The sequence below is a fragment of the Gadus macrocephalus genome, chromosome 16 (assembly GCF_031168955.1).
Source record: "Gadus macrocephalus chromosome 16, ASM3116895v1".
Lineage (NCBI taxonomy): Eukaryota > Metazoa > Chordata > Actinopteri > Gadiformes > Gadidae > Gadus > Gadus macrocephalus.
In genome coordinates this window covers 28,260,677-28,274,735 of record NC_082397.1, presented here as the reverse complement: position 1 = coordinate 28,274,735, position 14,059 = coordinate 28,260,677, and the positions used below count along the sequence as shown (strand labels likewise).

At 43.3% G+C, this 14,059-nt stretch overlaps 2 protein-coding genes across 2 annotated transcripts; both read right to left on the bottom strand.

Annotated features, from left to right (window-relative positions):
* Window positions 1–584: 584 nt before the first annotated feature.
* Window positions 585–10,865, bottom strand: LOC132475185 (acetylcholinesterase collagenic tail peptide-like). The gene is made up of 4 exons (XM_060076190.1): window positions 10,790–10,865; window positions 1,917–2,013; window positions 1,597–1,721; window positions 585–1,479 (listed from the first exon to the last, which is right to left on the bottom strand). The coding sequence occupies exons 1-4, from the start codon at window positions 10,838–10,840 to the stop codon at window positions 1,327–1,329; spliced, it is 426 nt and encodes a 141-aa protein (XP_059932173.1). The 5' UTR covers window positions 10,841–10,865; the 3' UTR covers window positions 585–1,326.
* Window positions 10,866–11,331: 466 nt separating this feature from the next.
* Window positions 11,332–13,969, bottom strand: LOC132474147 (acetylcholinesterase collagenic tail peptide-like). The gene is made up of 8 exons (XM_060074695.1): window positions 13,848–13,969; window positions 13,435–13,716; window positions 13,074–13,183; window positions 12,504–12,545; window positions 12,407–12,433; window positions 12,238–12,306; window positions 11,770–11,835; window positions 11,332–11,556 (listed from the first exon to the last, which is right to left on the bottom strand). Exons 2-8 carry the CDS (start codon window positions 13,514–13,516, stop codon window positions 11,491–11,493), a joined length of 462 nt encoding a protein of 153 aa, XP_059930678.1. The 5' UTR covers window positions 13,517–13,716; window positions 13,848–13,969; the 3' UTR covers window positions 11,332–11,490.
* Window positions 13,970–14,059: the final 90 nt, after the last annotated feature.

Here is a 14,059-nt window from a genome sequence, read left to right as displayed (position 1 = left end):
CTGCTACTAATTATCAACCAAACAAGGGCCAAATGCGGCGTTAACGGGAGCGGGAGCGAGAACACTGCCTTCACCAGAAAATTTAATCGACCGATATTAATTAGCTTGAGCGTAAGCGCTGCTGCTAAACAAGGGAGAAACCAAACAAAAACGTTACTGGGAGCGGGAGCGAGAGCACTGCCTTCACCGGTAAGTTGTAAGGGAAAAATGCTGGGAGCGGGAGCGAGCACACTGCCCTCCCAAACAAACGCCGGCCACTCTTCTTATAGTTACTTTCACTAAGTATCTGTATGAACTAGCCACAGCCTCTGGAGGACGGGTTACCCGCAGCTCCGACCTTGGTCACGAGGCTGCACGTAGCCAGTTGTAACAGCTTCCTTCCTTTCTCAAACAAAGGTTCAATACGGTACCTGCGCAGCGAGAAGATGTAAGGAACAGATCCTCTAATGACACCGGAAGATATAGCCTTCCCGGTGTCACGTGGGGGTCACAGGTGACTATGTTGGTATTAGGTACTCGAAATGCGCATGCGCGAGGTGGAGATCCAGTGCTTTAAGCACCGGTCAGTAAGGATGAAATAGAACTCCTCTTCCGGCTCCCTCCCGCAGGTGGTCCCAATGCCCATGATTGCCCGGGGCCGCTTGATGAGCGATCTAGCGCAGCTGCGCTGAACGGTAAGTATCTCCCTTTGACTACCTCCCCGCGGAGAGGGCGCTGTTCAGGGTGCTGGCATGGTGTGAGACCGACGGTGTGGGGTTGCCACAACATACATATTACAAACAAATAACACACACAAACATACAAACATGATGTACACATGCATATTACACACACACACATAATGTACACACACACATTACACACACAAACATAATGTACACACACATAACTAACTAAAACATTATGTAGACAAACATAATCTACACACATATATTACACAAACATAATGTCCTAGCATAGAGCAGTCAGGATCCCTGGTTCATCACACAGCTGCTCCAGACTTCTGAACACAGACCAAGTGAGAAGCAATGGAGTCTCATTGGCTGTGAGCATTCAGTTAGTCTCAAACTGCCACTATCCAGTGTTGATGCTGTACCCTAGACCCAGTAGGTCCAATATTGATGCTGTACCCTAGACACAGTAGCTATGGAGACCCAGTAGGTCCAGGCTTGGAGCCAGGCTTGGACCTACCTACCTACCTACCTCACCTGTGGTGAGGTAGGTAGGAAGGTACCTAGGTAGGTAGGTAATTTGACAATTTTTGGGACAAAGCATTAGCACAGACAGATACCTCCATGAAACTGCAGTGCCTTGCTCATGAGCAGGTCAGGGGTGTTGTGTCAGGGGCCCGGCTCTGGGAGAAACAGGGACCCAGTGGCCTCTGGAGAAGAGCAGCAGCCTGTGGGTGTCTCTCCTCACGACCATCACGTTCTCAGAGGAAACGCTGTGCATCTGCTGCTCGCCCTCCACCACGTACACCTGGACCGCAGACAGGTAGCACACAGAAAGGCATGCAGACAGACAGGCATGTGGGACAGACGGACACACAGACATACATGCCAGTAGGTCCAGACAGACAGACAGACCGGTACGTACGGTAGGCACCACAGCTATGGCTCCTAGTGTTGGGAACAGATCCTGGAATCGAACTTGTGAACAATTACAGCTGTGTGTGGTCCCGATGTTGCCCCCGTCACCCCTCGGCCCTGGTAAGACATGCACTACTCACACAAAGACACACACACACACACACACATTTTCACATCACGTCATTAGTGAAACAGCAGCAGATATGAGATGAAGCACTGAGTTGAGAGATCCAGAGATGTACTTGTTTTTTGTGTGGGTGTGTGTGTGTGTGTGTGCGGGGTTGCGTGCATGCGTGCCTGCATGTGTGTGTGTGAGTGCGTGTGTACCTCTTCCAGCGTGTCCAGGCATTCCAGGTAGACCTAGCAGGCCCACCAGCCCGGGCCCCCCGGCCCCTCCTACAGGCCCCTGAGCTCCTCTCACACCCTACACACGTATATAAAACACACATTCTGTATATAATACACAAACTGTACATAATACACACATACTGCATGTAACACACAGTGCATATGATACACACATACTTCATAAAATACACACACACATTGTATATTATACATTACACACTGTTTATTATACACAAACATACTGTGTATCACACATACACAGTTTACTATGCATACACACACTATATAATACACAAATGCTTTATAAAGTTTATATAATACACACATACTGTATATAATACACACACACTGTATATAATAAACACTGTGTATAATATATACACACTGTATATAATACACACACTGTATATAATATATAAAAGCTGTGTATATTACACACGAACTGTAAACAATAAACACATACTGTATATATAACATATGCATACTGTATATAACACACACATATAATGATAAACAGATAATGATAGATGTTAAGTGTGCCTGATAGGTATATATTGTGATAGTGATTGAGAATGATGAGTGATAATTAATTGAGTGTTAGATAGATAATGGTACAGTATATAGATTGATAAATAGAGTGATAGAATGTTGAGTGATATAAGTAGTGATATGATATTGAGGTCTAGATGTAGTGATATATGGATAATGATATATATAGCGATATATATACAGTGATAGATAGATGGATTGATATATGGATGGGGAAATATGGAGGGATATAGAGTGAAATAATGTTGATTGATCGATGGAGTGATAAATGGATGGTGATACATATAGAGTGATAGGCCTCAGACTTTCCTGCTGGAGGTCCCCGACGCGTGTGGGGCAACGCAGTGACAATCAGGTCGCATCGGTCAACAAGCCTGCAGAGCCTAACACCTCAGCCGTAATTACTGTAAGTGAGCGAGGCAAGTGATGTCCCATGTCGTCCAACTGAGTGAGCGACAAAATAACTTGGATAAAAAACAGGAATCATTCGAAATGAAATACTCGGAACGAGACTCCAGACTGCAAAACAGACTGCAAAACAAACAATTGACGAGGCCTCTAAGCAGGCAGAAGCAATGATGGAGGAGAACGTCAAAGAAATTCAAAGCAGATAATAAAGAAAGCCGGACATCTACCAGAAAGCATTGAAGGAGAAAAAACATCCCGAGATCAATCTGAAATAGATTAAACAAAGGAAATATGTAGTCTCTGTGGAATATCACCCTCACACAATCGAGAAGTCATAAGACTAGGAAAAGCTGGAGAAGGAACCAACCAAGACCAGTACTGGTCAAGATGAAAGAATCACAAACAAAACAGCTCCTCCTAAAAAATCAGCAAAAACTACGAACAGCAGGAGTGCCCTATGATAAGGTATCTGTCTGACACGATCTCACTCATAGACAAAGAAAAGATGAAAGAGCCCTTATCGAATAGACAAAATAATTGGAACAGAAAGCAAAAGGGAAATATATCTCAGAGTCAGAGGCCAACCATGGGACAGAAGAATAAATAAAACTAGAAAATGCGGTGAGTGCTGTAGTACAAATTGAGGTTGAAAATATGTTTTAATAAAGCCACATAGATTTAGACATAAAGAAACGTTAAATGGCTTGAATCAGGTGAAGGGATTTGAACAGAGTTCCAAAGTATAAATGGAGTAAACAATGTAAAACATGCACACCATTTAAAAAAATGTAAATGGTTGGAAACAAATAAAGTGACAGCTGAAGGAAAAGCGCAGAGCATTGCTAAAAATGCAAAAATGTAAAAGGAATTGAACTGAAGAATCTAAAAAGTTCAAATGTATTGCACTGCCCGTCTGAAAAGCTGGAAGCTGAAATTGAAAACTGACGGACGCTGAACTGCATTAGCAAAATGCTGAAATACATTGTTACAAAAGCTGGAAGCTAAACTGTAATACTGTCAAAGCTGGAAGATAGTAGTAGTAGTGGTACTAGCTGTAGTAGTAGTAGTAATGGTAGTAGCTGGGGTTTCCATGGCAACGAGATGCGGGGCGCTCCTATGTTTGAGCGACTCGTCATTGAAAGGCTACTTTATTACATATTTAATTTACTTTTTCCCATTTTTGTCGAGTTTAAATCGTGACAATATTCTTATGACTTATGGATACTGTCAAATCTGCGTTGGAGGAATTCAAAAGCCATTCTTCATCAAGTTATTGAGGTTTATTCTCTGCTGGGGTCACCACGTATCCAAATCCACCGAGACGCACTTACGCTAGAGCGGACCTTCTGGAGCTTCAACTCGCTTGCCAGAGGGTTGATTTATCACCCGAACAACTGGATTTCATACCAACAACTCTGATAAAGAAGACAATACGGAGGAAAAGAAGATCGAGGGGAGGAATTAGGAACAGGATAGGAGACGAGGAAGTAAACTTGTTGCCAGGGCGACTAACTGGCGGCGCGCACAGTCGCAGCGGCCCCTCTTGAGATCTGTGAGATTGAGATTCAATGTTTGAGTGTGAGACGTCCTACGAACATAGTTTATGACAGGGAAACAATATTAAACATTAGGACATTGAGAGCGAGTAACATCACTGGCATTCGCTGGCATCTGGACTGAGGAGGAAGCCGCAGAGACGGGGTGGACGTAAACAAACAGAACAGCTTCTTTCAGCTCCTACCCTCCAAGAAATGCTATCGCAGCTTAAGATGCTCCACCACCAGGCTGCGGAACAGCTTCCTACCTCAAGCTGTCAGGATGCTCAATGCACCAGCGTCCCAGATCTTCTCACTGGACTTTATTTATTATTTATTTATTATTTATTTATTTATTCATCATTGGGACGTTTGTTTGTTTGTTTGTTTGTTTGTTTGTTTGTTTGTTTTAAATCGATGACTTGCAAGTCATCGAGTCCGTAGTACTAGGAATTGATCTTGATCCGTGAGAAACACCTTCTCGTTTTGTTGTTCAATCAGCAAAATGACAATAAATTTGATTTGATTTGATTTGATTTGAAGTAGTAGTAGTTGAAGTAGAAGTAGTAGTAGTCGCTGAAGTAGTAGTCTATCTGAAGTAATAGTGGTACTAGCTCCACTAACAATATGCCTTATGAGGTATGGTCTTGATTGATCTTTGCAGAAAGAATTATAATAATCCCGCCTTTTTTTTTTTAAACAAGCCGAAATTATACTCGCCGAATGCTCATTTTTCCAAAAAATAAAAAAAGTGGCTCGCGGCTGGGAGCCGACTCCCTTCGTTCACTTAAAAGAGCCGGCTCTTTGAACCGGCTCGTTCGCGACCGACTCATCACTAGCTCTTACCTCAGCGTAAATCAATGAGACCAAGGCCGTTTCTCAATTCGCGTACTTGTGCGTGCTCGTGTGCTCGTGGACTCGTGAAACGTCATCAGTCGTTGCCCGAGCACTGTTCCAATTCGAAGCACGCATCAAGCGAGGGGACTCTCTAAATCGACGCCACTTCGACCTGGGCGGGACTTTACGTCCTACGTCACTCGCTATGGGTGTGCATGTGTGCGCATAGCCGTCACTCGCAATGGGTGTGCATGTGAGAAAGGTTTTGGCTTTAGTGTCTATGGGTTGGTAATAACGGTTCTGATGATTTTTTTGATGGAAAAGTGGTCTTTTATTTCCATAATCTTTGTTCAGTGAACGCATAAACCCGTTTGTTAGTTAGCAGTTAAACAAAATGCGATCTCTTTGTTTACAGTTACCAACGACCAACTGATGATTGGGGGTTCGATTCCCTAGTGATGCAAGGTTTTTTCTTTCATTTTGGACTGCACACACATCGCGAGTGACGGATACTCGCACAATGTACACACATCACTGTCTTTACAATTTCTAGGCAACCGAAGTTTAAAGATTGTCAAGTGGTTAACTCTTGAATCGCATGTACTAAGACCTGATGGGTTAGTGGTCAGAGAACAACTCATTAACGCGGGGATAAGGGGTTCGATTCCTTAATGAAGCTAGCTTTTTTCTTTCATATTCGACTTGATTTTTCTATGCCATTTTGCGTAACTTGTAGTTTATGATGAAGAAATGTTACTGGGGTTAAGGTTAGGGTAACGCTAAGGGTAAGACACAAAGTGTTTTTGCAACACAATATTTCTTACAATAACAAATTCCAAAGTTTTGATGACTCCAGTAGGAAACTTAAGATACCTAGAGAAATGCGTGAGTGCTCACAAAACATCAACAAGTCAGCAGTGTGGTACAGGGTGATCATTTCTGATATACAGTACAAAAGCTGAAACTATTAGCCAGGAGTGGGAAAGATGCAGACGCAGAGACGTGGGAAGCAATAAGACGCACCAACACACAGTTGCCTGTTGCAAAATGGTTCAGAGTTTAATAGAAATAGTTAGGGTTAGCTGGTATGGCGTTATCTGGTATGGCTATAGTCTAATGTTAGCTTAGTTCGTGTTGTTTCGTCATGTTAATCGCTAGTAATAGTAAGTCATTTGTAGAAATATAGCCTATCATCACAGATTGTAGGAATGTCACCCACCCTCCATCGCGTATGACACTGATGCTCGTAATCTGTAGTGCAAGGGAGTTCGTGCACAGATCCCTGAGACAAACGGCTACGCGCACACATGCAAACCCATAGCGAGTGACGTAGGACGTAAAGTCCCGCCCAGGTCGAAGTGGTGTCGATTTAGAGGCTGTGTCCCAATTCCTAGGACGCATCCTTCGAAGGCTGCATTCGAAGGATGCGTCGACGCCGATTGCGTCACAGCGACGCGCCAAGTGCTGTCCCAATTCCAAGGGTCCTTCAAATGCGGAATACGAATGCAGCCTTCTTTTCCCGGATTTGAAGGATGCATCGGCTGTATCCTTCACGGCCCAACGTATCCCAAGATCCTTCACGGCCCAACGTATCCCTCCCAAGATTCATTGCGCACTCAATCAATGGAGTTGGCGGAGAATGGCGATTTAAGTTTTGCATTTAAATGTAAGTATTTGGTTTCTAGTCACTGGAGTATTTAACGATACAAATGTTAAAAAAAACAAGGGCCCTTAAAACTTTTTTCATTAAAGTAATAGGCAATATAAGTAAGGTAACGTTACAGTTAGTGACGCTGTAACGTTAACTAAGAACACCCGTTAAGCCCTATAGTTTCAAATTTAAGAGTGGTAACGGTTCGTTACGTAAACCGGAAATGCTCCGTAGGCTAGACCGTCCCATTTCTTCGGCCTTCGGAGTGTCCTTTGCGGTCTACGAAGGCCGCATTCTTCGAAGGACGCGGTCTACAAAGGATGCGTCCTATGAATTGGGACACAGCCAGAGAGTCCCATCAAGCGAGTACTGTCGTAAAACCCAGAAGTGTTCTTGATGCGTGCTCGATCTCACCGTTTCACCGAGCATGCATCGGAGGTTGCTCGTGTGTGCTTGCAACCGCTATAAATCCCAGGATGCATTTCGCACTCGCAGCAGTACGATGGCGGACACTATGGAGAAGACGCACAACTGTAGCTTAAGTTACTCTTAACTTATATATATATTTATATAATATATAATATTATAATAATAATAATAATATAAGATAATATATAAATATATATATATAAAGTCGTGTGTGTATAGCTTATACACATGACAGGACACGCATATCTTTTCAATTTTTATTCATTCAGAATATTTACATACTATTTGAAAATGAAAGAGGCTGGGATTTTGTTTTATATCATTTGTTTATATTGTTCAGTAGTATATGCCTAAATGAGGCCGTAGCACAGTTAACGGATGAGCAGAGGTGGTGACGTCATCGAGTCCGCTGCTGTTCCAATTGCAGGTACGTACTCGCGTGCTCGCAAGTCTGTGCTTGAAGTACGGACTTGCCAAGTCCGTACTTGCAAGTCATCGAGTCCGTAGTACTAGGAATTGAGAAACGGCCCAACTGAAAACAAGCCGACATGGAACTTAAACTGCGATTTAGAAAAAGTATAAAGGAAATCGAAATTCTGTTTTCAGATTATTGAAGATACAAGTGTGTTGATTTGTTAAACCTTTGAACAAAGGTTAACAATAAAATATTGACAAGGTTACGTCTGAAGTCTGAAGTAGTAAGTGTCAGAGAATGGGCAGAATTTAAAAGTAGAATATCTTAAAAAGTATAACATATTATAAAAATCTGAAAAGAATTGCGCGATTCCAAGCTAATATGAACATTTTAACTGAGTCTCTAGGTGAAAAATTGATGAAGGAGGTAGATCCCAAAATTTGTAGAGAATAATAAAGAAGAAAGAAGAAAACTTAAGATGAACAATAGCTGAGCGCTGCATGAAGCACCCACCTAATGACCCCCAAAATGCCCCCAAGCCAGGCAGGGGAGCCAGAAATAGAGGAAATGTAAATAAAAATATAAAATAAAATAAAATATAAATTTGCCATTGTAAATAAGTTGGTTGAGAAACCCAATCGCACTGCATCGAGCTAATGTAGAGCAAATTTGCACTGTTAGTACACAAATGCGAACCAGTTCAAAAACCAGTTCAACAAATTCAAACTACAGAAGTCAAACCAAAAAACGACAGAGATTCGGTTATCCGGTCACAGATTCGGATTATTACCTACACAACTATAAAATGTGGACCAGAAATATAGATAACAACATTGGCATTGGCATGATAATGTACACTAAAGCAGGTCTAGCATGCCAAGAGGTTAGACACCCCGTTACAGGAAAACATCTGGGTAGAAATACGGTATCTCTAGAAAGCAACGACAAAATCCATCGATCATACAGCGGAACTACAGCAAGCAGCAACCACCTCCTGGAATGCTTACAAAAAGCTATAACTAAAATCTTTACCAAAACAATAATAATGGGCGATTTCAATTACCCAAATATAAATTGGGAAAATTGGACGACTATAAGCAACATAAACTCCAATGCATACAAACTGATAGAGTGCCTGAGCGACTGCTATGTGTATCAGCTGATAAACAAACCATCCCAGGTTTGAGGTAAAAATAAACCAAGCATCTTGGACCTAGTCCTCACAACAGATGATGCACTGGTAAACAGCATAGAATATCTGAGTGCATTTGGTGCCAGCGACCACTGTGGGTTATACATTGAACTTACATGTAGCCCTGTGATCCCACCATATCTTAAAACTTTATACTACTACAGCTCTGACAACTATAATCATATCCGACAACAACTACAGCTTCGGGATTGGCCAGAAACATTTAAAAACTGCCATTCAAACGTCATAGAACAGTGGAACATCCTTGAAGGCATCATCAAAGATCTAATGGATGAAAAAATCCCTAAGGGAACCATAGACAGCAACCAAAGACAAAAATGGGATATCCCATGTGACATCGAGACAAGAAAGTTCATACACAAGAAACACCGCCTATGGACACGCTACAGAGAAACAGGTGATGTGCATACCCACAGAGAATTTTGCAAGCTACGGAAGAAAGTAAGAACAACAACAAGCAAACTAAGAAAAAAGTATGAAAAATACCTTGCATCAAAAGCTAAAGAAAACCCTAAATATTCGTGGAAATACATCAAGAACAGAACAAAAACTAGAAAAGATATAGCTGATCTCCATAAAGAATTCAGCACTCTGATTTCAGATTAACATGAGAGTAGCTACACAACCGATGGAATATATCAATATAACCCTAGAACTAATAGAGAAGAAGCTACATTAACTAAATCCCAACAAATCTCCAGGATTGGCAGAGGCACTTAGTGTTCCAATATCCTACATCTACAGAAAATCGATCAAACAGTAAAAATTACCAACACAATGGAAACGAGGTCAAATATCAGCGATCTAAAAGAAAGGTAATACCAACCCATCAGCCTAACAGTATAATTTGCAAAACCCTGGAGAAATTAGTAAGAGACCACATCGCGAAACATATGGACAAAAACAGCCTCTTCAGCAACAAACAATTTGGATTCATGAAAGGATGATCAACAGCACTCCAGTTACTAATCATACTTGACAAATGGACAAGCCCTCGATTAAGGTCAATCTGTAGACTGCATCTACATGGATTTCCAAAAAGCCATTGATACGGTCCCCCACAACAAATTACTACTAGGTCGAAGTATACGGCACTAAGGCAACATTTTAGGATGGATTAAGGCATTCCTGACAGACAGAACACAACGAGTAGTCATCAAAGGATCATCATCAACATGGCAAAACGCCTTGTAGGGCTTCCCACGATGATCCATACTGGGACCACTTTTATTCATTATATTTATAAAGGATCTACCAGATAATGTTCATTCAGACATCTTCCAATTTACCAATGACACCAAGATATTCAGAACGAAAAAAAAGAATCAAACCAAGATTCCTTACAACAAGATCCAAACAATCTACAGAAGTGGAGCGACACTGGGCTTCTCGGATACCATCCGGATAAATTGTCTCTTATGGAAAATCCGATAACACATACCAATAACATTTCACAGACGACAAAGGAAGACACGATCTGGAATACACAAAACAAGAAAAGAACTAGGAGTTATTTTTTACCAAAACCTCGATTTGACATACAAATCAACGGCAAAATAAACAAAGCCAATGCCACGTTCAGACTCCTCAGACCTACCTTCAGTTCGATGGATGCTGACATCCTTCTAACCCTATACAAAGCACTGTGTCGTTGTCACCTCGACTACAATATATATATACGACATGCTTATGTTGAGTGTTCGGTCGATGGAGTGATATATGGATCGTGATATATAAAGAAGAACAATGTATACACTAATATAAAGTGATAGAATGTTGAGTGATGGATAGAGAGTGATAAAGAGTGATACATACTGTATCTCCTCTGTATCCAGTGGGTCCTCGTGGTCCGTCCTCCTCGTTCATCCCTCCATCTCCCTCCTTGCCTCTGTCCCCCTAAACCAGTAGATTACAATAGATTACAGTAGATCATTCATCACTTTCTGCAAATTGCAGAAGATTATTAATAGATTAGAGTAGATTACGGATGAGTAGATCATAAAAAACGACTATATTACAGTTGATTAATAATATTTAGTAGATTACAGCAGAGTACACTAGATTATAATAGATTGAAGTATATTATTTCAGATTCACAGTAGAATACTCTGGATGTTAATAGATGACAGCAGATCAGTAACCGACTAGCATAGTTCAGTTGTACAGTGGTACAGTAGTTTAGGCATCAGTAGATGTGTCCTGAGAATGCTCACCCTCTTTCCCAGGACCCCCGGTCCTCCACCGTAACCCTAGAACACAGTGAGTGCATCTGTTGAGCCGTGTCAAAGATGTGTACACCTTGTCCAATAGGGGAAGAGAAGCTCCTCACCTGATCTCCTCTGGCTCCCTGCAGCCCTGGTCTCCCCCTCACCCCCTGAGGAGGACACGAGGACAACACAGGCTGTCTGACCGTAATCTGTCTCTCCTCTGTCTTTCTGTCTGTCTGTCTGTCATCTGTCTCGCGCCTGTCAGTCTGTCTGTCATTTCTCTGTCTGTCTGTCTGTCTGTCTGTCTGTCTATCGTCTGTCCGTCAGTTGTCTGTCAGTAGTACTCACCGTGGCTCCCTTGTTTCCAGCCCTTCCCTGTAAACAGACATGATGTTGTGTTGAGCTGTTATTCTATAGAACTATTGATTATGTCTCCAAAATACATTGAATTGAAGTGTTATGACTCTATGTATCTTATATATTGATGTAGTAGTACAATATTGGGTATATATTGAGGTGTTGATATTTTTGTGAGGTATTCGGACATTGATTATGTATTGAGGTGATGATTTCTCCTGTATTGATTACCTTGATGAATCCAGGTGTCCCTACGTCTCCATAGAGTCCTCTCCAACCTCGCTCCCCCCTTTTCCCCTGACACACATTTGAACACTGCATTAAATCATGAGCCCCTAAGAGTGTGAAAAAGGCATTACATCTTGAGCTCCTTAGCATGTGAACACTACATTACATCATGAGCCCCTTAACATGTGAACACTGCATTGCATCATGAGCCCCTTAACATGTGAACATTGCATAACATCATGAGCCCCTTAACATGTGAACACTGCATTACATCATGAGACCCTTAACATGTGAACACTGCATTACATCATGAGACCCTTAACATGTAAACACAGCATTAAATCCCGAGACCCTTAACATGTGAACACAGCATTACATCCTGAGACCCTTAACATGTGAACACTGCATACCTTTGGAAAGGTCATGAGGCATGTAATTAATAATGCTTATATATGGTTGGTTGAATGTTACCTTCATGGGGGGTCCCATCGATCCAGGTGACCCTGTCTCTCCAGGAGACCCTGAGGGTCCAGGCTTACCCTGACGAACAGAAAACACACGCGCTTGATTTGTCTGGTGTGTGTGTGTGTGTGTGTGTGTGTGTGTGTGTGTGTGTGTGTGTGTGTGTGTGTGTGTGTACCTGTTGTCCTCTGGTCCCCCTGCAGCCCTGTAAAGATATTGATTATTGATGTATGATCAGCTGTGCCAACACTAGATCTTGATGAGCTGATAGCTACCTTGTCTCCGTTGAGTCCCGTTATCTGATCCGTTATGTCAACCTGGAAACAAGACCACCTTCAGATGACCTCTGACATCTCATCACAGTGCAGGTTATCCCCCACCCGTGGAGTTTGTCTTGGTGCTGGGCCCCGCCCCTGGGGACTGATTTGCAGGGTGTCAGTGATATATGAGATGCTTGGCCCTGCCCCTGGGAAATTATTGGCAGGGGTTCAGCCCAATACGAGGTGGTTGGCCCCGCCACTGAGGGCTGATTGGCAGGGGGTCAGCCCAATACGAGGTGCGTGGCTCCGCCCCTGGGGACCGATTGGTAGGGGGCAGCCCAATACGAGGGGATTCCTTTCGGAAGGACAGAAGCTGGAGTCCTGGTTTCTTAGTTGGGAGCAACATTTTTGTAACCATGGTGCCTCCATTCCATTTTTATGTAATCAACCTTTTGGCGGATGACGGAATACGTCCATGACATGCGTGCGTGTGTGCGTGCGTGTGTGTATTTGCGTGTGTTTGTGTGTGTGTGTGTGTGCGCGTGTGTATGCATGCCTGTGTGTGTGTGTGTGTGTGTGTGTCACCATTAGCTCTTCTTTGCGTGAGAACGGAGGGAAGAGGGGAGGGGGAGGGGCCAGGACCAGCGGGCATGATCTTTGACCTCTCCACGTCTTGTCTCTGATGGTCGGAAACCCTGAGAGACAGAAAGGTAGACAAACAGACAGACAGACAGATAGAAGCAGTCAGGTGAGTAAATAGACAGACAGAACTGCAGAGAGACAAATAGAAAGATGGAGAGGCTGACAGACAGACAGACAGACAGGTAGAGAGACAGGTAAAGAAGCAGACGGACAGACAGTAATACAAGGAGGCAGATAGGTAGAAAGACAGACATACAAATAGATAGACAGGCAGGCAGACAGGCAGACAGACAGGTGGCGGTACTTGTGGTAATGGAGGGGGCTCCAGGGTGGGAGCAGAAGATAATGAGAAACAGGGACCCCCGCAGCACCGCCGGGCTCAGCATCTCTGCTCGTCCAGTCTGCTCGTCCGGACTGCTCGTCCGGTCTTCTCCTCTGGTCTGCTACTCTGGTCTGCTACTCTGGTCTGCTCCTTCGGTCTGCTCCTCCGGTCTGCTCCACTGGTCTGCTTCTCCAGTCTGCTCCACCAGTGTGCTCCAGCGGCCGCGGTCACAGCTCCATCACAACGGCTCTGGTTCGGGTGGTGCTGTGACATCATGAATGATGTTAGCATAGCTCTTAGCCTAACCACCAAGAATGCTTCTATATTAGCACTAACAAACACAAACCCTAACAGCAGCCTAAGGGAGGTCATGGCAGTTCGGTGGATACTCCTACCTCTGGTTCTCTGCCGGCGTGCTCCGAGAGCTGCCCGCAACCACAGCAAAATGAGTTGCGACCGTCGCGATGAGGAGACGCAGACTGCTGCAGAAGTGTGAGTCAGTATAATCAGCAGTCCAATATACTCACACACCCTCCATCTCATCACTGCTGCCAGCAGCTCATTAGGAGTGAGTGTGTTAGTCGGCTGTGTTGAATGATACAAAAGA

What these genes read in the sequence shown, in the direction of transcription:
- LOC132475185 (XM_060076190.1), bottom strand. Translation starts at nt 10,840, where the DNA reads ATGAACGAGGAGGACGGACCACGAGGACCCACTGGATACAGAGGAGAT. An exon ending in GCCTGGACACGCTGGAAGAG is followed by an intron (nt 1,722 to 1,916) that starts GTACACACGCAC and finishes TTGTGTGAGTAG; the next exon opens with TGCATGTCTTACCAGGGCCG. An exon ending in CCATAGCTGTGGTGCCTACC is followed by an intron (nt 1,480 to 1,596) that starts GTACGTACCGGT and finishes TCTGCGGTCCAG; the next exon opens with GTGTACGTGGTGGAGGGCGA.
- LOC132474147 (XM_060074695.1), bottom strand. Translation starts at nt 13,516, where the DNA reads ATGCTGAGCCCGGCGGTGCTGCGGGGGTCCCTGTTTCTCATTATCTTC. An exon ending in CGATGGGACCCCCCATGAAG is followed by an intron (nt 11,836 to 12,237) that starts GTAACATTCAAC and finishes AATGTGTGTCAG; the next exon opens with GGGAAAAGGGGGGAGCGAGG. An exon ending in GGACACCTGGATTCATCAAG is followed by an intron (nt 11,557 to 11,769) that starts GTAATCAATACA and finishes GTCTGTTTACAG; the next exon opens with GGAAGGGCTGGAAACAAGGG.